This window comes from Paralichthys olivaceus, chromosome 14 (assembly GCF_024713975.1).
Source record: "Paralichthys olivaceus isolate ysfri-2021 chromosome 14, ASM2471397v2, whole genome shotgun sequence".
In the NCBI taxonomy this organism is placed as follows: Eukaryota; Metazoa; Chordata; class Actinopteri; order Pleuronectiformes; family Paralichthyidae; genus Paralichthys; species Paralichthys olivaceus.
The window spans coordinates 13,202,265-13,227,500 of record NC_091106.1 but is presented as its reverse complement, the minus strand read 5'-3'; the positions used below and the strand labels follow the sequence as shown (position 1 = coordinate 13,227,500).

Sequence of the window (25,236 nt, the reverse complement as noted above, 5' to 3'; positions counted from 1 at the left end):
AACACACACACACACACACACACACACACACACACACACACACACACACACACACACACACACACACACACACACACACACACACACACAGTTTACTAGATCCGGCTGCATGTCAGATGTAGCAGTTCTGGAAGCTTTGTTTGGTTGGGGTAAATATGAAAGCCAGCATGCATGTGTATGTCTATGTGTGTGTGTGTGTGTGTTTGTGTGTGTGTTTCTGTGTGTGTCTGTACTCCAAGTCAAAACAGCAGGATGGTGGAATCGATTCCATCCCCCTGTGATTTCCTGTTATACTGTATACAAAGCTAAGAAGGAAAGACACCCCCTGCATGGAACAACATACTGTTTCTCACCAAAAAATATCTCTGCAAGTCGGCACACACATACACTGCGGAGCTAATGAGATCACTGCTACATGCTGTGACACCAGCAGGAGAGTATTGTGAAAGGAACCCAATATTGGAAACAGATAGACATTTGTTCTAGAATTCATTTTTTTTCCTTGTTTGCTTTGCTCACCGGCCCTGCATGCCCGGCTCAATATGTCTTTTTACAGGAATGTGGGCAGTCCACAGACCATAGCAGACAAGTGTCTTTTGTTTATTGAGAAAGTGGGATGGTTGAGGAGAGAGTGCAGAGCAAAGAGGCAGAGGAGAGAAGCTTCTGGTCACGTTCAACATGTACAAAAGTTGTAATAGATGAGTGTTTAAACTTCGTTTTCCAGGTGCTGTGCCTGTTTTCTAGCCCTCACTAGTCACTCTAAGTGTGTTTACATGCACACATAACTCATTACTCTGAATAACCCGATATGTGTAAACAGGTTGATTTGAGTGTTTACATCAGTCAGAGTAATCGCTGTTTATTTGAAAGTCAATATAACGTCTGGCAGGGTGTCTGGTGGTCAATAAAAGTTAAAAAAGGGACCACAGATGGATTTTGTGGGTGTTTGTTGAAACTTGAAACTTATTCTGATTTAAATTTGATGCATTGCAAACCAGCGTTTTAGAGATTGGTCATATTTTTGCATTTGAATGACGGCGAATTAAAACAAAACAATGTGAAAATCAGACAAATGTACGTTGATACTTTCTTCTGTTTAATTTGAGCTTTTTTTTGGGTGACTAGAAGTTGTTTAGAGAGATCGATCTGAACCCTGGTTTGTTTGTTTGCACTGTTTGCAAAACACGTTTTAGGACTTTCTGACAAATTGCATTAAGTTGAACATTAAACAAGAAAAGGAGAACAAGAAGCGGCTCGCAGGATTGCTTGCTGTCTTCGGCTCCGACAAAATTATGTTTGAACGACTACAACGTTGATTTAGCTGGCAATGAAACATCACGATGTTAGAGAGGCAACAATACTATAAAGAAATGAACCAGTTTAATAATTTTCTTCATTTAAACGAAACGACTACTTTTTTTCTATGCAGTTAATTCAAAACTGTTAGCAAATACAACAGCCAAACTGACACAACGCCAACGTCAAACACACAGCTGTCTACAAGCTAATCAATGTGAAGTATGAGTAGACGCCACCCACGTAGGTGAAGACAGGACATAATTCATACAAAAGTATTTCGACCGTAGATTATCTGGTGAGTTTTAACATGACATGTGCATAAATCTTAATGATGCTTTGAATTTGTCAAGACTGTAATTAATCTGAATGTCGTCAGGGATATATAGCATAATGCATGGAAGCTTCCTAGCACAACCACACATCACAACTATCAATTAGCAGCTCTGCTTGAGGTGCATGGTTGAGGCAGCCTGCAGCTGTTTCTGAGCTGAGAATCAAAGTTTGCCTCTTTCACCATCAGCCTGCACCATAACCTCGTCAACCTTGAGGTAAACACAGTGAAACACTCAGTCACCAAGTTTTCAAGTTCAGCTGCAGTGAGGCAGCAGCTCTGCAGCCTGTGGATCGTCAAAAACAAAAGGCCTGAAGGTGTGCTCAGTATAAAGCCTCAGAAATGGACCTGCTCACCACAAACAGGGAGGAGACAAAGCCCAGAGTTCACTCTCACACACACTCACACACATCCTAACCCTCTCTCTCTATCTCTCTCAAACACACACACACACACACACACACACACACACACACACACACACACACAGAGAGAGAGAGAGAGAGAAATATAGCCATGGGGAAGAGGAAGGAGTTCAACCAAAGACTCCTTCCAGAGGATAAAGGGATGTGTCTAAAGCTTATAATTACAGACACACACACAACTAAAAATCCAAAAATCTCTTTCCATCCATTACGCCACACTTTTCCCAAGCAAATGGATCAGACCTCCTTTAGAAAATATGAGGCTCTTTCTTAACCATTTCACGTCCCAACTCTTCCTTTCTCTGTCTTCTCTTCCTGTGTCTTTTGCTCGCTCAGAAAATATAAACAGCCCAAGTCTGAGACCTGCAGAGCATTAGCTGCAGCAAGTCAACTGGAGGTTGGCAAAGTGTGTGTGCAGTGGCATTTGTGGGATCGCATGTGTGTTTTGTGTGTGTGCGGAGGCATAATTTGCTGTTTGTTTGTTCTTTTTAAATCTCAGAATCAGGGACAGAGCCTGAGGCCACAGATAGGGCTGAAGCAGTCATTTACAGTCCGCGTGTGGGTTTGCTGGGCAACACCCGCGCTTGTGTGGGACGTTTCCTGCTTCTCCCTGCTTGGGAGGATGTTGGGAAGGGTTTCGATCCGGCTCTCCCCGCCCCGGCCATACGATGAGAGGCTGTTTGGATCTGCTTGGGCTCTTTCCAACACAGAGCTCCAGAGTCTCACATCCAGACGCTTACAGCTCATAACCCGAAATTACACACACACACACACACACACACACACACACACCAAGTCGTGTTCCTGCTAAGCCTCTCACACACTCCGCAACCTCATGATGATGCTGAGCAGATAGCATTGATGGAAACCCCAGATCATAAACCAAAACCGTGAGGAGATGGACAGATGTGCTGAGTGAGGGAAACACCTATGGCAGGGAGATTGCACTCTATTATGGCTGTGATGAATGAGCTGGGTTTCTCATTCTGATAGCTGCCCTCATGCTCCATGCTGTTTAACTATACGCAGCCATCGTGAACACACACGTCTATTAAGCTTCACACACCTACACGAGCAGGACAACCAAACTAGCACTGTGCGGGTTATCCCTGGCTGGGACTGCTGCATTCCACAAGCCCCTGCTTCCAGATTCCAAGGAGAAAGTGTACGTATGTGTGTTTGCACGTGCGTGTGTGCGTGTGTGTGTGTGTGTGTGTGTGTGTGAGGACATAAGGGCAGCCTTTTCTCCCGTGTGTCAGTTCCAATCTGGCGAAAGGCAGCCGTCACAGAGCCTAACTGTCGGCAGCGGCACAGAAAGGAGTAGGAGGAGGCCTCCGTCTTTAGCAGCTCCGCGACTGAAATCCCTGTGTGTGTATACTCATGACGGATTTAGATCACACTGTGATGTCTTATTCATGCTGTATCAATTCATAATGACCAGGCCAGTCCCCAATGTGAAGACGTGCATGTGCGCGCGCGCGCGCGCGCGCGCACACACACACACACACACACACACACACACACACACACACACACACACACACACACACACACACACACAAGTCTGCGCACATGTGTACAATTGGGACGGTCATTGCAGAGGAACTTGAGTGCAAGTGTGTGTGTGTGAATGTTTGCTTGTGCGTTTATATAGAGCATCAGAGCCGGTATGTGCGGGTATGTAGAGCAGTGTGTACCAGACGCTGGACACACACACAAAACAGCACTGATGTCCCAGCGCTTTAGTGTGAATATTTAACAAGCCTCAATCCATCTGTTCAATTATTCATGGGGACGGACACAGAATCGTTAGTAAATATAAACACCGCCATTTCTCCCCCGCTTTCGCCACATCTTCGCTCCTCGTCTTTTGCACCTCTGACCATCTCACTCTCACTTTCTACCTCTTTTTATGTCCTCCCTTTCTTTCTCCCTTGCTACCATTGTGCTGTGGTTGTGAATATTTCAGATGGTGAAGTGGTTTTTAAATTACCCCCTTTTGGCTTCCGCTCTCCTCACATGGTTTGGTCTGCATTTCTCTCTCACACACAGTCCGACTCGTAAAGAAAACAGTGACAAGCCATAAAAGCCACTTTTACCAGCTGACAAGGACAGGGACAGGAAGAGGGGCAGGGGCAAGGAGTTGAGGCCTGCTTGGTGTTCTTTGGTTGGCTGCCAGGTCAGGTATTTCTGACTCCGAGCAAAATCCAGAGCTTCAGCCCAGCTTCTAGAAAGTTTAGAATTTTTCGGACTGCTTTATGACGAATAAGAAAATTTAGTTTTGCCTGTGTTGGAGCATTTGAAAATAAAATTTGGGGAGATGTTGTTACATTTTCATATTTAGATTATCAAATCATACAGTATGGGGTTTTGTTATCTTTATCAAAGAGCGGGGTCTTTCAGTTTCAGAGCAGGAGGTGACGTCACCGTCATGTTCGATTTTGTAATGCTCTCACTCAAAACCTGTCACTCGCAGTAGACCCTACTGTGCCTAGATTTGCTCTGCTTGTGCTTAAACTTTGTGCTTGCACTCACAATTTTGTTGCTTGGATAGATTTCCTGCAATTCAGCTTCAGCTCTTCTCCGCTCGCTTTTTGACAGACATTTAATGCACTCACAGACGCAGCATGATCGTGAGGAGATGAGCTGAAGCTGGAGCACAAGAAATGTAAGTTCAAGCGCATGGTTTGAGCACAAGCTGGGGCTATTTGAGTGCAAGCACAGGGTTCTAGGTAAAAGTATTACAAAATCTGAACATAAAATTAAAAAATGAAAGACCAGGCTCTTGTATAAGGATAGGGGAAAAAACATGCACAGCACATCCATTGGAAAAATTGAACCAAAACGAATTGTAAGGGTAGAAACCACTCGTGGTGAGAAAAGCAGCCTCGGATGCACGCAGGTATTTTATTTTCACTGCCCACTAAAGTTCACTCAACTCACTGAACTCTTTGCTGTCAGTGTTTACTTAGTGTCAGATCAACCACAGTCAAGAAATCAGAATGTCTGCCATGGCACAGAAACCTCCTGATGAAGACGGGTTGCCATGGGGACTGCTGCCAAGTGGGGGCCCAAACGGTCCTCTGAGAGAGAGAGAGAGACCTAGGACGTCGAGGCAGGTCATTCATCAGCAGAGACAAAGGGAAGGAAACAACAAGACCAGCTTGGACCATTAAAAGCCTGCCAGACACACAGACAAACACAGACACACACACACACACACACACAGACACACACACACACACACACACACACACTTTCATGCAGTCATACACAAAAAGTCAAAGGTTGCAAAAGTTAACTTTCTCTCTTTGTGGCACAAAAAGTGTTGGAGCACCACATTGATTTTACGAGCCAATCAATCTGCAGCATATGAAAACGAGAAAAATACTGTATTTTGAATAGCAACAAAGTCCAAAACAAGTGGGAATACAGTGACAGCAAGATGATTCATAGGTTTATTGATAGTGCATGTTATTTATTCTAGAATAATTCTTTCTTCTCTTTCTTACACTGAGCTACCGTTCCCTGAGCATCAAGCAATCAACAAACAGAGAGCAGCATCTCGCCAACACAAACACAGAGGAGGCAGCTCTGCATCAACACATAGATGAGGCCGCTCTTTTATCTACAGTCAAAGCCATATAAAGAACGTAATCCCTGGTGTATGCCTGCCATCCTCACATTAGCACACAGAGATGTAATTATAATGTTTTTCTCTGTGTGTTTGAGTCTAATTAGAGTTATTTACATTTTCTCCCTCGTGTGTGTGCGCGCATGTGCATCTATGTCACCCTACCAGTATATCATAGTGTGTGTTCAAAGGTTGTGAACATCAGGATAGCCGTTGTCAAGCAATAACTCAAGAATAAAAGATAGAAAAATGCATCTTGAAGCAGTAGGAGACACCCCTCCTCTGCAAACCTTTGCCAGGTATTCCTCGGCTCCCCTGAAGAGCAGGTACCACCACGCCCTCCCCTCCTCCCTCATCCTCCCGGGGAGACACACAAGGGAAAACCTCTCCTATCCGTCCCCTCACCCCACCGCGTAATACTGCACATTAGCCGTTAATGAAAGAAACACCCCTTCAAACAAGCCCGTGTAGTTGCCAGCATTTGTTTGTGGCAGCAACAAGCAGCATGGTAATCAAAAACCACAGAACACCCCTTCGCCTCCTCCGCCCCCAAACGCCCCCCACCCTGAGCCCAAACCAGATGCTATTCCCCGGGGCCATCAGGCTAACTGCTCAGCACTCCTCCAACGCACCTCACCTATATCCCTAGTTTTTTGGTGTTTTTTTCCACCATCCTGCTGTCCTTCCTTCCTCCTGCTCCCCCACTGCGAAAAGACACTAATTACAGACATGGATGAGTAGATTACAGATCTGAAGTGCAGTGGAAAGGGGATGAGGAGAAGTCCGGGGTGGTGGGCTGGGGGGCAACAGGTCGTTAACAGTGATGAATGCAACTCTATTTTCACTGTTATTGTTCACTGATGTTCCGCGCCGCGCCTCTCACCTCTGCGCCGTCGTTCCCATACCTTCTCGTCAGGGCCATCCATCACCGGCAACTAACTCTAACCTTCTCTAATCATCCCTAATCAATTCCAATTATCTCTCCTCTGCCCCTCATGCATCAGTGTCTCTGGTATCTCTCGGGCATGGGAAGAGACGGAGCAGCGGTGAAGATAAAGAGGTCGGCTCTCACGAAGCAAAGAGCAGTAACACACTTGAACTACCTCATTTCTCTATTAGGATCAAGACATTTTTCAATCAACTTAAAAGTCAAACAGTAATGACTTGTAAACATGAATTTGTTCCATTTTTGAGGAGAAGATTTTTAAAAATCTACATTCCATCAAAAACTCTCTGTCTTCCCTTTGTAGTGAAAACTCATTACACCGTTAGCTTGATGACTGCATGGGAGTCAAGTCTTTAAAACTCCCCACAAAACGGCAGTTCACTGCTCACTTAACTGACAGCCTTTATTAACCCTGCTAGCTTTTCCTCTAAAGTTTATTGAGAGCAAGGATCTCATCTGCCACCCCTCCCTCCCTCCATCCATCCCCAACGTCCTTCTCTCCGTTTGTCCTCTCAGCAGGACGTCTAAGACAAACAGCCACTTTGTTATACAAGCTTTTCCTCAAACCCTCACTCCAGAATGAGAAAGAGAAACAAAGAAAGAAAGAAAGAGTCCAGTAGAAAAAAAAGAGAGAGAGAGAGACAGAGAGTGAAATAAATACAGAAAAAGAGAAGTGGGACAATTAATCCTGTGTCTATGAGAAGGGAAACCATCTGGGTTTGTGCTCCACCTGAGGGTAGTGGGCTTTCACATTAACCCTTCTTGTTAAGATCATAAAGGCAGACACTAACAAGCCCCGGTGTGCACTTGCACAAGTGCAAAGACACACGCATACTCACACAAATCCATACACAACCATAGACTCTCTCACTCTTGCTCTCCTGCTCTCCGCCGTCCTCAGACACACAAACGCAGAAATGAAATAGCGGCAAAAGTCTTCCCCTGGGAGCCGAGAACCTTTTAAGTCCATTAAAAGCTGCTGGTGGGAGCGAGACGAGGCTGTAACCTAACCACGTCAGGCTGGAACCAGAACTTATGCTGTGACCCAGACACACCGCGCTCAGGTCTTAAAGAAACACGTTAGGAAAGTAGTCTTCTACCGCTGCTCCTGATTCCACACATACTAAACGTCATTTTTAACAAGCAAGAAGTCTTTCATTAATGATCTAAACATAGGCCCCATTAAGATTGTATTATTTTCAATTGCACGGCCCTGGATGGTACATTTGTTTTAACTGTCAAAAGAATGTGCGGTACTAGCACACCTGAAAAGCTTCAAGGTCGATTACAGCGCTCTTTTATCCAGGCAAGGGATAAAGAACAAATGAGTTTATACACAGACACATAGTGAATCGATTAAGCAACGTTAAACAAAGTCTCATTCTTCAGAACGTGGCAGGAAAGCGGGTGCTAGGTTTAGAATAATGAGCATGAAGTTAGATTGGATGAAACAGGGGAGCTGTGCTAGCACAATCCTCTGGCTGTTGGCAGAGCTCGCCGCTCCAGATGGACTAATCACGCCTGTTCAAGGCCATCCACTGGTCTGGAAGACCTCGGTCTGCTCTGCGTCTGCTCCAGCGAGAGAGACAACCCAGCGCTGCTCAGTGTTAGCCAGGCACAAGTAGGCCAGCCTTGCCCCCGGAAGGGTGAAGCTTTGCCCCCACAGCCCCACAGGTTGGTTTTGCCATAATGATAGGTGACGTGGGGAGATAGTTGAGAGGAAGTGACAGATAGATTCAAGATGGTGTTAAACATCAAACACGAGATGAACGGACTGCGGGCTGAGGCTGGGGATCATGGGTTAGCAGCATCGCTATGTGGATAGCAGGGAGGGAAATGATTTTTCCATGTCCCACTGTTTCATTATTCCCAGATGCTTCAGGTAATCTGAACTGAAATAATGGGAGCTGGAATGATCAGCCAGCAACAGGGACACTGATTATTCTGAAGCGGGGGAAAAAAAACACTGAGCCTTGTTGCAGATGGGAATAAAAATGTTACATTACTGTGGGATTGTCTCGCTGTATGGGGTGCACGAGTGTAAGGATGCGTGGGTGTGTGGCAGCATGGGATAGGCCTTAACAAGTGGAAACCAAATGAAGACTGTGATGACACATTTCATTCACAGAACTGAGGTATTTGAGTCCATTGGCAGAGTGAGCTTTGGGACTTCTCCAGTGACATAAAACGACCTCATTAGGTGACACAGACGTTCTTTCACCTGGAACAGAGTTTAAGGTCTAGTGTGTCCCTTAGTTCAAATCCCAGTGTCACACCAACTCCCTGTCAACGGTGGATTCTCTCGCAGAGAAACTGCAGATGACCTGGCATGGCGGCCCCACAATGTGCAAAAAACTTTCCACTCACCCAGTTCATTAAGTCTCACACAGACGGTGCAGTGGAAATCACAGGGTATAGTTCACCTACTAAGTCTGAATGTTATGAGGTCTGATCACCTTCCAGCAGATCTAATCGAAGCTAAATTGTCCTTTAATTATGTTTAAACTAAAGTCAACTTTCATCAAACATATTAAAACCATGCTGTGCAGTATATAGTTGTACACAATAACTCTGAGCAACAACAGTGGCTTGCATAATAAAGAAAAGATAGAAAGATGAGAAGATAGATGGTGTGTTTACACATAGAAAAGAGAAAGTAAGTCATTGAAATAAAAAAAGTGAACTTACAGTCGAGACAGGGCAGGGTTCTTCTGAAACAGCAACTCAGGAAGCTGCTGCAGTTGATTACGGTTCAGCCGCCTGCGGCAGGGAAAACATATGATCAACCAGTGAGTTTGTGTGAGTGTGTGTCTATGCATGTGTGCCCTTGAGTGTGTAGGCTGTGAATAATTTCTGCTAGCTGCCGTAGAATCGGCTTAGCCACAGGCTATTGTGTTTCAGTGTGCTCTGAATGTCACATAAATATCCAACTGAAAGTTCAGGGGAATTAAACTGCTAGTGAGAGACAGTGCCGTAAATTATCTCTGCACAGTTAAATTACAATGCCGCGCCTGGTAGAATTCACTGCTGTCCCGACTTTCCCAGAGAAATGGAACGGCAACAGCATTCCCCGTTTAAACAAATGAATTAAATACACCACTTATGTGAACACGACCAGATTTTTATCTGGGGCAAACCATCAAAACAAGATGTTCCTAAATAAAATTAAGAGAAATGGATGAGACCATTCAAGCCCAAGGAAGCACTGACAGGAATGGTGGCTGGCAACAGACTCCGTGTCAAACAACTAACGTCCAAGACTGGCAGGCTTTATGCAAATACAACAATTAAGTCAATGAGGAACAGACTGTTGCTAATCTGTTGGAAACCACAACTCTCTTCCCTCTGAATGGCCCATTGGAGTGAATGCAGCGGCTGTGGCACAGAGAGGCTACAAATCTGTAAGGCAGGCCGCTGCCATGCCTTCAGACACATTCAGACAGATGTTGGGACCTGTGCCACTTACAGTATACACCAAGAAGAGTGCTTGGCCAGCTGAGGTGGAGATTTAGTACTTAATGGGCATTAATGGTCTGCCGCTGCTCCGTTCACACTCAACTGTACCTGCTGGTGGGTTAGTGGCTTTTAAACATCAGAGAAACGAGCCTCCACATTGGTCTGGCACATGGATTCGTCTACCCAATGTTTGGGCTCAGCTGAATATGGAGGAGGGAAGGCAAGTTGTACATGGCCTCGGGTTTGGTAATGTAAATTGTTAATGTGGGTTTCAGATCAGGGGAAAGTCTTTTATAAGTTAACCACTATGTGTGCATGACAGCATGTATCCATAATTTCATCTGCTGTGCAGGTTTCCATGTGGGTAGCACTATTGATTTGCTAATGAGCCGGTTGAGGTGTGGTTGACTGTATTTGTCTGTGTGTTTTCCCAGCCTGTTTACAAGCTGCCGAGGGAGGCCTGGTGCTGTCCAGATGAGCCGGGGTCTGCGGTGGGGAGGCCTCTTAAAGCCCACAAATCCCAATGAGGACATTCCTGTCAGGCAAAGCTAATAAAAAAAAAATACTCCCGAGCCTACGCCGTACCCTCTCTTCACCCTCCGACCACAATGGAATGACAGGGAAGTGCCTCACACTTGATACACCATTTACGGTCAGTTCCCCCTGGTAGGCTCATTACACACAACTAATACAAGAACTATGCAGAGATCGGTGGAGGGGTGAGATTTTCATTCAAGGGTTCAAGTTTAGAGAAGAAATAAAAATGTGTTATTTCTGGTCAGGCTGGGTGGTACTCACAGTCTCTCCAGCTCCTTCATGTCATCAAAGGCCCCGCGCTCTATCACAGTAATCTGATTCTCCATCAGTTGCCTGCAGAGAGAGAGGGAGGACGGAAACAGAGGCTTAGAACTACATGATACAGTGCGGCTTTGACTTTTGTTTTACAAGCCTGTAGATGGTCACTCAGGCTTTAACAAAGTACAGGGGGCTCGGGTTTGGGTGGCGGAACTTTTTGCAGTATGTATATTCAGTATATTCAACCTCTCTGTCTTTCAAACTCACACACAGACACATACTCTCACACAGGGGGTAGTGGTGTGGACTGAGGGCACAGTGTGGAATCTTGGCAAAAGAAGCAGGAATAGCGGCCAGGAAAGTTTCCAAGGTGGCTCAGGAACCGTGGGTCCGGGCTCTGGTGTGGTCCACTGGGTGTAGCGGTTGGGTGGAGACGAGATGAAAGGTGGGCAGGGGGTCAGAGAGTGTTAGAGGGGAAACTGAGTTGGACTGGGAGGTTTCCACAGTTGGCACAATTAAAGGACAGTAGGTTGTGTGTGTGTGTGTTCCTGTTAGCATAATTGGACAGAATAAGAGTTTAAGGCACTACATCAAGGATATTAGTCAAACAAATGCAAATATGAATGCACACAAACACACAGGCAATTGCACTTCCTTGCCCCGACCTACATTGCCAAAGCCAACGCACAAAAAAGAGGCTTGGATGGTTTTGGATGTGTTACAATAACACAAGGTCAGGAATGAGAGAAAAGCGTCCAGCGGCTTCAGAAGCAACAAGAGCTTCCCTTCATTACGTGTACAACTGTTCTGTGTTGAAGCAAACCTCTCATGTCTCCTCTGAGGCCGCGCTGCAACTCAGCAGTCTGGGCTTCCTCCCCATCGAATATAAATGCTAATCACTGTTCGCACTCCAAACACACAGAGAAAAGTCTAATTCACCTCTGATCTCTTTCTCATGAATTTAGATGGAAATGAAAAATTGTTGTGAGTACTTTTGAATCGAGAAAACTTTTTTTTGGCAGAAAGTCATCCAGCCTTCAATTTTTTCTCGTCTTTTTATCTACTTTTTTCTCAGATGTTAATCTGTTGTTCTGCATGCCCCCCTCCCCCCACACACACAAACACATTTTCTATCTAGACCAGCCGAGCACTCAGAACCAGATGAATGGGGGTAAATCAGCTGTGTTGATTTTAGACTGACAGGAGAGGTGGCAGCTGACTGTAAAGATAAACCTCTGTTCCTGTTTGGCTCCTTCTGAGGGTTGTTCAGGGGTCAGCAGGGTCCGAGGTCAAACTACTGCTAGTCTTGTGGCTGTTGCCCCTCAGAGATCGCCCCCCCCCCCCCCCCCCCCCCCCAAATACACAAAGACAGACTTCTTTTTTTCTGGTTGCACATGCAGACATGCCATGCACCCACACCGTACTAATCATGCATCATGTATATGGTTGTCTGACATTTGAGAAAGCGAGCAGTGTGCGTGTGTGTTACATGTGGTGCAGTGGTCGTGTTGTGAGAGAATTGAGCTTTTATGGCAAAGGGAGTTCTGTCTTTAATACCCCTGCAAGGAGTTGTTTCCTTCTTACTTGCTTGTGACAAGCTGGTGACATGAAGGCATTTAACCCCCACGTGCGGGTTGGAGGGTGGTGCAGAAAAGGAGGCATGTGTCGGAAGACGAGAGGGGACAAGGAGCGGAGGGAACAAGCAAGGAAAAAGAAGGGGACAACAGGGGGATGGGCGAGTCACGATGAGGCTCGAAAATAGTCGGGCTTCGCCGGGTAGAAGGAATTATGGGCAGCTCGTGTTACATCTATAATGTGTCCAGGTCTACACGGCTTCCTATTCGGCAGAGGTTTTTAACACCAATGCCACAACTCACAAGCACACACACACACACAGTATAGACACTTGTACAACTACTTTATTACCTGAAGTCACAAGTGCTTTTTAATTTCAGCACAGAGGGAGGTGGTGACTTCGCCTGAATGTGTTAACTGTGTGGAGAGCCTAGTTGTAGTGGCGCTTGTGTACACATTACATGTTGATGTGTGGGAACAGAGGGCAAGTGAGTGACTGTGTGTGTGTGTGTCTGAGGGACAATAAGTGCTACTACAACAGGCTGAATACAGTGAGAGAAGTCCATTACATCACTTAGAAGCTTAATGTACTCCTGAGTAGCACTCTTGACGGAAGTATCCCCACTTCGCTTGGTTTTTTGCCAGTTTGAGCTGCAGGTCTGTGCAACTCGTGAGCTGCAAGGTTGGATGCAGCTCTGGCAAGCATGAATAGATAAAGTCTGACACAGACATGCACTGCGGGATACACATCCCATCATCGCACAACAACATGAAGCCAAGTACTTACAGAACTCGGAGGTACTTGAGTCCAGCGAAGTCATTCTTGGTGACGCGTGTGAGGTTATTCCCATTCAGCTCCCTGCGAAGACAGACACGGAAAATACATATGAATAATATATCTTTATACTCCCTGTGGACCAGTTCAGCCTGATGACTCAAGGAGCAGACGATGACATGGACGCAGCTTTGTCTACTGATACCTGAGTCAAATTTCTTATCTGGAGCATGAAAACAACCGCATACTTCATACACACATATACACACAGACACACACACACATTGCCCTGAGCCGTTTGTTCAAGCATACTACTGGTGTAATATATGATGAGAAGGTCTTTAATTGCTGGTGTTTTCATGAAATGCAAATTGCTTTAAATGTGATGTTAAATGTAACATACACTGCTGGGTATAAACGGACAGGCTGCGTTAAAGGGAAGTTCACGCTTGTTTCTAATACCACTGGGAGAAATTAAGGAGTCCTTTAAAATGGAAGCCACATTTGAGTGGCCTGTTTGTCTTTCTATTCCAGCCCTCTCCCAACAACACCCCCAATGCCACCCCCTGTCTCTGTCTGCTGCGGCCCACCGCTATTGGTGGGGATTAGCAGGAGCCAGCGGAGCGGATTTGGGCTGGGCCACAAGGCCAGAAAGCTAAGTGCTGTGGATATAATGGGAGTAGGCTCCCTGCTGAGAGCTGGCCATCGCTGCTAAAAAAAAAAAGGAGACAAACTATTTGAGAAAGAGAGGATTTAAATTTAGTTTTGATAAAGTATTATTGTCAGCTTCTAACTGGTTGACAATAATTATTACCTCCATCAGGAAGGTTAGGTTTTCAACCCTGTTTGTTTGATTGTAAGCAGATTATGAAAAAATGAATGTGTGGATTTCCACTAAAAAAACCCATTAGATTTTGGTCAGGATCTAAATCAGGCGGCAAACTGTTTTTCACTTTCTTAGACAATGCTTTCTTTGATTTCTTAGAGATTTCTTCTTATAAAATGTTTCTGGATCTAGTGAATTTAAATGTGGTTTCATAAGGGGACTGTCAGGCTTACTGAGTGCCATTTTTACTTCCTAGTGTGTCATGTATTTGATAACTGCAGAGGTAGCATGGAGAACTTGTGGTCGTTTGGTGGATTCAGTTTCATCTGTTGATATAAGAGAGGTTTGTATTGTTAATATTTGTTTCTGCGGAAGTCTGTGGAAGATTCATATTTAACCTTAAGAGCAGATTGTATTCTCATGACTGAGCGAAAAGAAAAAGCAGGAGAGTACGCAAACCATACAAACCACCCAGTTTCTGAGACAAGTCAAAATACAGAGAGTTTCTCTGTGCTACTGCACTTCCTAAGCATTATGGGTCCACCCTACCCTGACCTCCCCAACCCCCCGCCCCAAAGTACAACCAAAAAACTGGCTCCAAATCTCCGCCAAAAGCGCTGGTCTCTCTCCCTTAGTCACTCTCTCCTTCTCTCGTCTAATGACCACTCCAGGGACTGTAGCGTTATGCAGTACGAAATAGAACGGTCATTATAGACAGATGGCTTGTGTGTGTGCGCCTGTGTGTGTGTGTGCGTGTGTACACAGGTGCATCGACAGGCCAAGCGACAGGGCCACGGGAAATAAATAATGGACTGGGCTTCATTAGCCTGGGCTCAGATACACACACATGTGGTGCTCATTACAGGTGCTTACGCAGATAGCTCGCACACACACCCACACACTTCTGGATTGCCAATGTCTTATCTTCAGGGTGGTCACTCCGGATGACATCCGGAGAACATTTAAAAGGAGAAAGATAGAAGGGGAGAAGAGACGGTAAAAGCAAGGGGTGGCAGGGAGATCGTGTGACTCACACATAAACAAGTGAAATCACACTTTTATCCTGCAGCAACAAAGTCTTGATTCATCCTGTAATAAGAGACATGTCATAGTTTCAGCATGTACTGCGGGGCTGACTAATCAGACAAACTCTCAAAGTATTTTGTGCGTTGAGATTTGTTGACTGAACTGATTTCACTGTTCCTGGAAAAGCGCTCAGAGGATGTTGCAATATCCTGCTGTAAGAGTCCATCTGAAGGAGCACAGTGCCTGTGCACCTGCTCATCAATGCAGGTGACATTTAGGCAATGCTCAAATGCCACCAGCATCTTATGATGTTTAAAATAGTCATAGTTGATGCTGTATTTCATATTCTGACCTTTTCCGCTGGCATTTTGCAATAGAAACCATGCAATGTTCTCAAGGCCTTGACATTGCCCAGGTTATATCAGTCCCACTATAGCTCATCAGCTTCAAGGACTCATGACTTGTGTAGAGTGCACAGAATATGGACATGACCTTTTGCAGTTAACCATTATGAGAAGAGCTGGGGATAGCACTTTTTAAAATTCACAGTAACGAGTATGCATTTTGAAGTGGACACTTCGCTTTATGAAAAGAGCACATGGCCCATATAAATTGTTATAGCTCCTGCGTGGTGTTTGACCCAACCGATGATGTCTGATGACCCAGGGGAGTGATTTGTCTCTGGGGGGATCTTGCCAAGTTACTCCCTTGTCTGTGAAGATGCTCTGCTGCTAGGTTGGATGGAAAATAGCTGTGATTCCCATCAGCTTTAGACTGGGAAGTAACTTTCATCAAAGTGCGTGTGTGCACACACACACACACACACACACACACACACACACACACACACACACACACACACACACACACACACACACACAGTAGTGATATGCAAATGTCATGAACACTGGTGCATAGTACTGCATGGACAAACACACTTATAGAAGAGAATATGAACTCCAGGCATTCATACAGTCTGGAGTCATGGGTGCTCATCTCTGAGTTGATTCCACGTCTAAATAAGTGCACTGTGTGCCAAAGTAATATATGGAGTCAATGGCTCAAAGGAAAATCTGCTGTTTATTAGCTACAATATCAGTCAGTGGTATTTTCTTTGTTTTACAATCAAAAGGAGCTAAGAAATGGTTTTTGGCACAGCTGCAAAGGCATGCTCACTCCTTTCATATACAGATGTTTTGTAGTATGGACTTCATGCAGGTTTTCACATCATGGTACTTCAGTATTACTTCAGAGGCTGAAAATTATTAGGTATCATTCCCAGTTCCTACAGCGAAGGGTTTCCACCTCCAGCTGCTTTAGTCAAATCCATTCCATCCTCTGGAAACTCTGTAAGGATCCCCGGTGCTGACACACTTCCTGGAGAGCAAGTGGATTTATGACATCACTATCTAATCCTTTTTCATTCTACGTCCTGAGCTGATTGATGCCTGAGAGTACTTCCTGGTGCACCTTCCCATGGGTGGACACGCGGCAGCTACGCTCCACTGCTCTACATCTCTATAATTCAAAGGGGCTCAGAGTAGTGCTACAATGCTGAAAAACTCATTATGTTTATTTCTGCCAGCTGCTGGGGTCCCTGGGCTGAGGGGGACCTGGTTCGCATTGAGAAACTTAAAATGAAACCCCACGACTGGAGGGAGGATAAGCAAACATGCTGGTTCGCTATCAGGACTGCATCCACATACACTCACGCAGATAGAGATATCCACATGTGCTGACTCTCATACACATAAATATACAGCATAGAGGAATGTACACAAGCACACCTACTGGCATGCACACAAACAGTGCCCATGGGAAAGTAAATTGTTCTGCTGGGAGCAGAGAACATAATGGTAACGAGAGAAACTACTGCTGGCTGTACAGCTTTTCACCAGCATTATCGATTTATGCAGAGACACTGCGGACCTGAAATTAATACAGACGGAGTGGGACGGCAAGGGCTCGCAAACAAGTCCCAATGATGATTCAGTCTCTTAAAGCAATGTTTAATAAGGCAGACTACTCAATATAAAGTTCACACATCTCAACAGCATTGTCAAAGCTGTTTTTTGTACTGATCAGCTGCCACACTTGGGTCTCTAGAGTCGGGAGTGCACTGAAAAGTTGCCACACTCTTTTTCTGCAATGTACATGAAAATATGCTCCCTCACTGGGGTTAGACATGACTCACAAAGATGGGTCACTGTTGGTACCAAGCTTCAATTTATACTTAAGCTTTCAGCCACACAAAAACAATATATATTTTTGTAGTGGGCAGCAGCAAAACATTAGCAAGACAAGAAACAATGAGTCCAGGGGTGCAAACACTGCTGACAAATATAAGATGAAATTAGTGCACCTTTTATTGTATTTCAAAAATTTTTGTTGAAATCCTCTTCACGTCCTGATAGCCATCAATAAATAGGGTAGATGGGAGGGGGTTGGATGTATCTGCTGCATATTGTTTTTAAGACCTAACGACTCTAGCTTTCATTTTATACAATGTAAATTCCTATCATTACATGATAGACAGCAATGAATCCCCGCCAGCACTTCTGCTAATTTTCTTTCAAAATGCAGTTGAGCAGTGAACTGTCGACACGATAATCCTTCATCCACAGGTCCAACTGGACATCTGTGAAACTCGCTTTATTGTAAGTTAAAGTCAATTCGAACTTTACAGGATGCCTACCATAAGGATTTTGACAGGAGGTACATTTTTCTTTGAAATTAGATTTAAATTACCTATCACGGTTAAAAATTTTGCAGTGCAGCCATTCTGTTTAGCTGCTGTTTGCACCGCAGGACCATTTGTCCTGAACAGGTTTAGCCTGGCAGGGAAGACCGAAGCCAGCTGATTTGAGGATCGGTGGCACAGCGCTGCCCGAACTCCATGCTGAGGAAACAATCTGATGAACAGGAGCCCGAGGTCTTGTACTGTTGAAGCATGGACGCTCATTAATCAAGAATCCCACACTGATAAAGATATTTGACCAGACCAGTGAGCGCACTCCCTAATGAATGAAGTGAACAGGTTGAAAAGCTGCCGTGGAGCGAAGCGGTTCTCCTCCTCCAGACTCAACAACATATGGACGTGACAGCCGTGAAACACGCAGGAGGAAAGGAAAGATAGAGTCACTGCAAGACAGAAAAAGAGGGAGCTTCTCTGACAGTGTTATTAGCTGCCTGAAAGCGACGGACTGGAGAAGTGTGGTGGAGTGTTACGAGTAGACGGGGAGCTGTGAGGAGCTGATGGGCTGTCTGGGAAACGTCAGCAAGGACACAAGGCCTCGACGGCTGGTAGACTGCACGGAGCAAAGTGACCTACATACTTGCTGGTCCAACAGGCTACAGGACCAGGCAGTACCGTCCAGAGTCACATAGTCCAAGACGGAGAAAGTGAAAAAGAAAGAGAGAGAGAAAAGGGGAGAGGGAGGGAGGGAGAGAGCGAGAGAGAGAGAGCAGACCACCATGACCAAAATAACACACTTAAACCGAACTGGAACACTTCTATCCAGACTGAGAGGTCAGATTTCTGCTCAGCTTGAACAAAACATTCCCTCTCCATTGAAATGTGGCTTTCAGACGTGCAGTTAGGGCCCTCAATTGTAAATTTTTAGCGTGCGTGTGTGTGTGCGTGCGTCAGTGAGTATCTAAGTGTACATGCGTTCAGCGCGCTAAGACTATGCACAAGTGTTTTCCCGGCTGCTGGGCTCCTCAAGGGCTATTTACAGTTTTTTAAATTTTAATTGTATTCTGCCTTGTCAGGTCTTAAAAGCATGACTGCTGATAGGTAAACATCAAGCAGACACACACACGCACACACAAAACCCCATCTTGAGCCTTGACCCACGTAATCGCCTGCATCTTACTGAGCCCCTCTCATTTTTTTTAAATAGCCACAGGTAAAATACATAAAAGTCAGGGACCCGGACCCAAGCATCTGTCTTCTGCTGTTGTTACCTGGCCTTCACTCTATACAACTACAACCTTGACAAGGAGACACGGTTGTTTTTTTTCCCAAGGAGCACACGCTGCTGTCAGCAAAAACCAGACAGATAGTGGGAAAGATGGGAGAGGAAAAGGGGAGGCAGAGAAAAATGCATGGGAGTAAAATACCACGCAGACACTTTGTGATCAAACATAGATAACTTATGACACTCTCTCAGGCCGGAGTGAATCAATTAAACATCTGTTCCGACGTGTGTTGCTGCCACAGGCTGAGAAAAGAACAAACAGCAGACTGTACTAGAAACAGAGACAGAGGGGTCTTTCATGGTTTATACTGTATCTGTAGTTTGTTCAGCGACAGACGCCGAGGTTCTGTTGTGGCTTTGAGTCACACATGAAGGCATTGAGCCTGTACGAATGTGTACTTTGACTGTGTCATATGGACAAAACATCTGCTCTGCCACATCCACACAGGAGACTGAGGAGAAAATTGAGGCATGTGCAATGACGACTGGTAGTTTGATGGATGCTGCGCGTGTGCTTGAATCTGTCTGTTCACCCCCGATGAAAGAGTTGTCCTCCACTGAGCACACTGAGCTATAAGCTCATCTGCTCGTAGACAGCAAAATATATAATCAAAAGGCAATTAAATGATCAATTAATGTAGACAATCTATCTACAACTATTTTGGTAATGAGTCAATTATTTTAGCCACTTTTGACTAAATGACAAACATGAGCATTATTAACAAAGTCTCTTTGATTTCTGTAACATGCTTTTAAGATTTTTTACATCCATGTTTTATCTTAAAAATGTGCTGTCATGCATGATTGATTTTTCATCTGTTTTAAATATTATTTTAAGCTCTCTGTACAAAGCTAAATTCCCTGAGGGACAATAAAGGTTTCATCCATTCCTATTTTAAGACAAAACCGTTCAAAGATTAAAAGATAAATTTAGAAAAGAAATTGAAAGCTTTATATATTGAATAAAACATTTTCAAATATGTGGAAATAGTTCTGGCATGTAATGGGATAGTTTAGATTTTTCTAATTCATTCTAATTTGTTTTATTATTTTAGTAGAAATAAAATTGAGCCACTCATTTATTTGACAGTGAACTCTTTTGCACTGGTATGATAAATGTGCAGACAGATGCAGATCTCAAGCTGCCCCTGCATCTGGAACCCTGTTTCCTCTCAAACTTGTATCACATCAGAGGCATCTTGACTGGCGTGAGGGTGGATTATGAAGGCTTATCTACAATGTGAGAGAGTGTTCATCAATAAAACACATATACACACGCACGCACACACACATTTATCAACCCACCCCTTTCACTCTTCTAACACCAGCTTCTTACTGGCCATAGCCAGGAGGTTTAAAAGCGAAGATGCACGTCTGAGAGATGAAAGGTGATCTACGTGGACTCTCCAAATTAGATTTTCATGGTCTGCTGACATACAGCCACTTTTAGACAGGCGTGAAAAGCTATCATGCATGTGCACTCACATATGCACACACAGACACACGCGTCATATATAAGCGTGCCAGACATGCACAAGTAGAAAAAGTGCAGGACATTGGGGTTTTTTTAACACACACACACACACACACACACACACACACACACACAGACACACACACCTTTACGAGGGTCATTTCTCAGCTCTCATGAGTGCAATCAAACACTTCCAGAAAGTCGATATGTTCATTGGGACAGCAGGTCAGTACGTGTCTGCTGGCTTTGATGCTAAGCAGTCTGTCATCGCACCACTTAAACAAGCAACACACTACCTGTGCATGTAAGTGAAATTTTAGAAGTGATCCAAAGACACATAAGACCAATGCTAACAATTGTTTTCCTTATTATTTCATTATTATCTGCAAATCAATTTCTGGGTTCATTGTTTGGTCTATAAAACAGCTAAATGTTCCAACTCGACCCCAAGGCAATAACGTCAAATGTTTTGATTTGACCAAGACCCCTAATATTTATTTTTAATATAATAATCAACAAGTTTTCACATCTGAATTTTTTTTTAAAGTTTGGTGTGAATGCAATAACTTGAATGAGTTACAGATACATTTTCTGTCCATCAACTAATCAATAACATCAACCCAGTTTAACATACTGTGCAAAAAATAAAAAGAGCACTGGATGCCACAACTGAAACTACAGTAGCCTATTACAAGCACAAAACAGCTCACAAAATCCTAAAACTCAAATGACAGCTAAAGAGTGAGATGGCGTCCAACTCAGTCTTCAGTGCAGGAGAAAGGATCACAGCTGTGTTGCACAGGCAATAAATTGAACTGCCTGAGTCCCAGGTCTGTAATTTCACAATGCTACACTGAACATAAACATTCTCTGAATGATTTTCATTCCAGGCATTATCACTCCTCACGGGATTAGCGGCTACAAGGATGGATATATTAGACTGGGAAAAAAAAGGACCTGAATGAAATTCAGTCTGCCTCAGGGTTAGACCTATTTAGCCTTTTATGATAAATAGTATAATCTTGTTTATTCTTTCATTAGCTTTGTGGTTAAGTTACAAGTCTCTTCAATCTGTGCAGTAATCCCTTCATTAGCGATTACCACTTCAGTTACTGTGCCAGCCTCGCCTTAAAGGATCTCCACAGCCAACTCTCACCCATCCCAGCTCCACCCCTCACCCCACTTCTTTGTCTCGTCACATAGCCGGAGCTGGCAGGTAGTGGACAGGCTGTGTTCAGTCTTGTCAGTGTAAATTATGGATCAGGTGGCCGGTGAGCTATCAGTTGTACCAGCTCTGTGCTGGTGCCAGAAGCACCACAGGCATTCCCTGGCACGCACGCACGCATACGCATATGTACACACACACACACACCTCCCACCTCCACCCCCCCAAATGCATACATACATGGCTATCGAATCGAGGGAGCCCCCCATCTTCAAACACCTCTAACCCCCCCTGTTTTCATCGAACATTACTTATTCACTGCACGCATGCACAAACACATGTGGGTGTACATGCTCAAGTGTTTGAACAAACACAAGTTAATGTCAAATTTATGCAGGCATGCATGAAACACACACACACGCATATGGTGTGCAGCCTCCACCCCCTCTTCTGGATGATCTCCAATATGCCCCCAAATCTCAGCACAGGGTATTTTCTGGCACAAAAAATTCATCATCAATACCCTGGCTTTTTGCAATTAGGGGATAGTACACACACACTAACACACTAACACACACACACACACACACAAAGCTATTGCAAATCATCTTACTCACAGAGGAGACACATGTAATCTAAGCAGCAATGCGATAAAGCAGGGAGAGAGAAAAGCTGCAGGTTTGGTCGATACCAGTCTACCTAAAAGCTTCACTAACAACCTTTCCTGTCTGTGTAAAGTCACTTTAATCAGCCTCACAGATGCAGATTATTCTCTCTCAGCGTCTGATATCGATGCGATTACCATGTTTGATATTTTGCCTCAGCAGATGAATAAAGAAACGACGGGGGAGAAGAGAGGAGAGAGAGGATGGATACAGAGAGGGAGATAGAGGGGGAGGGAGCGGCCGGTGGCCCGTACGAGGCAGGGTGTGATTTTAACACGTGGAGCTCGCAGTCTCATTACAGGCCTCAGTCTGAGGAGCACAGGGGTCAGATCTGATCCAAACCCTAAGTGACAAGTGCAAATGGGATTCTGCTGTCTGTCTCAACACCCCTCCATACACAAAACCCCACCCCACAAACTCACACACACACACACACACACACACACACACACACACACACACACACACACACACACACACACACACACACACACACAAACACACACACACACACACACACACACAAACACACACACACAAAGCCACTTTCTCCAAAAACGAACCCCTCCTGCTTCAACACAGTCAAAAGCATCACCCTGTATACATTAGTACAAATGCACACAAATGCATTCACACCATAAACATACCAAGGACCAGCTACACAGTGTTAAGTGCAACCTTTTCAGCTTCCTTTTCTCTGCATCTGCTTTTCTTCCCAGCATTTACACTCCACCCCCTCCTTCCATTAAAGTACATTTTGCAACATGATATACTTGAAATCGTTGTAATTTCAATACATTTGTACAATAAAAAGCACCAACTTCTGGGACAATGTACTATATAAACTTGGCTTGCTCATTACTCATGTTTGACCTCAGTAGCAGCTGCTCAATTTCATTCACATGAACACATATTTCCCAAATTCATACACATAAATCTAACCGTGCACATGGGACCATCGTGTGGGGCAGTGAGGGCTGTGGTGACTTGCACAATCACCTTGATGAATCACTGTGTATAATGGCCCAGAAAAAACATGAGTCTCCATTGTTGTGTAGTAAGTCTCTGTGGAGACTGGCTATCTTCTGCATGACCTACACACAGCTAATACAGTACATGCAGCACTATACATGTACATAGACACACACACGGCAGGGACCGAGGAATAAATTGCACATGATCTTTACACACACCATGTTTCAACTGCAGCATCCTGAGTGTGAGAGACATGCTTGAAAACATCCAAAGATGCTACAACTATAAAATCCTCTGCTGTACGTGACCTTTGAATGCCCAAACAACTTTGGACACAAAAATGCTCTTGAGTGAAGGGGCAGGGTATATTTCCAGTGTGAATGGCCATTCATGTAAAAGGAAACCACAAAATGACCATGTTTCCTCTCTGATTCAGTGTTGAACCAGCATGTGTGCATAACCAAACCCGGAAACATGCAGACCGCTAAGCGAGAAAAAAAAGGTGATCTTAGAAATTAAATATGAAAAGCATAAAATATGCAGCCAGCTCCCACTATGCCAACGCTGCCTCTGACACAGGCTTTCTCTCCTCCGTTCCCACCGCATGTTTTATTCAGGACTGATATTCTAAAAGCTGAAATAGAACAATCTATTTCCCTCTTGCACTCCTCACTTCTGATTTACTGATGAATATTTCAGAGGAATGTCAGAAAAGACAGAGAAACTCCACTCTGCGAGCCGGCTCCTGCCTCACCTCTCGCTCCCTCTCCCGTCCTCCCCTTTGGTTTTACAAGACAGCTACGTGATCCTCCTGCAAGACTCACTTAAGTAGCAGATTTGCTTAATTTTCTACATGATTTAACAATTTGCGGAGCGAGTGTTCAGGGGGCATGAGAAGGGGAGAGAGGGGAGTTTTTGGCTCGCGAGTGGAATAAAGTGAAAAGGGGTGAATGGAGGGAAGAAAGGAGATAGAAAAGAGACACAGTGCTCGGCAGACAGGACTCCTGATATGTGGGGGAAACATATTCCCCAGCAGAACAGAATTTACAGATCATTCTGGTTGTCTCACAATTTGAATTAATTTAAATTTAAAGTAGTCAGTCAAACTTTACTTTTTTAACTCAGACATTAAAATAGTGGAGCAAAAATGAAACTCCATATAATTAATTTCAGGATTGACAGAAATATAAAAAACATATAGCAAGCATGAGCAAGCAGGTAAGTAAATTATGGACACATGTGAAAGGCACACATCTGCTCCTGCTCTTTCCAGTCCCTCATGCCTATTTATACCTGACTGGAATGCCAGTGACTGACTGACACACACACACAGACACACACACACACACAGACACACACACACACAGACACATAATCACACACATGCAGCTTTATGGGCAGGGCTATTGTTCTCTTTTGGTCTAAGCAAAGTCATGTGCACTTCTACAAGATTGCAAGGAAACGGTGAGTAAAGAGCAGAGAAGGTCAGTTAGGGAGTTTCTCTGTCTCTCTCACACACAAACAGGCAGAGTGCAGATGGTACTCACAGTCTTTCAGTGTTGCGGGGGATATTCCTTGGCATGGTTTTGAGACCCAGTCCATGGCAGTCAACTGTGGTGCCACTGCAAGCACACAGGGCTGGACAGGCACTGGTGTTGCCTATGAGCAGGGCAGAGAGCATCACCACCCACATCCAGAGTGGCTGCCCGACCCGAGTGCCCATGTCCGCCCCAAAACTGCAACCTCTAACAGGCATATTCACCACCACTGCAGCCTGCTCCTCTTCTTCTTCAGCAAACCCTTACTTGTCTCTGTCCACCTTCCTCTCTCTTTCTGCTTCTCTGCAAAACCTAGAGTCCTGCTACGCCTCACAAGTCTTCTAGAATAAT

At 44.6% G+C, this 25,236-nt stretch overlaps 1 protein-coding gene across 5 annotated transcripts in view; it reads right to left on the bottom strand.

Moving 5' to 3' along the window:
- slit1a (slit homolog 1a (Drosophila)) overlaps positions 1-25,236 on the bottom strand; it is an 87,120-nt gene extending 61,884 nt beyond the window's left edge. For all 5 annotated transcript variants that reach the window (XM_020095132.2, XM_020095141.2, XM_020095114.2 and 2 more), the window contains exons 1-4: positions 24,895-25,236; positions 13,249-13,320; positions 10,890-10,961; positions 9,324-9,395 (exon numbers count right to left, since the gene is read on the bottom strand). In XM_020095132.2, coding sequence (XP_019950691.2) covers positions 9,324-9,395; positions 10,890-10,961; positions 13,249-13,320; positions 24,895-25,103 — 425 coding nt within the window. In that variant the 5' untranslated portion in view covers positions 25,104-25,236. The remainder of the gene's footprint in view (positions 1-9,323; positions 9,396-10,889; positions 10,962-13,248; positions 13,321-24,894) is intronic.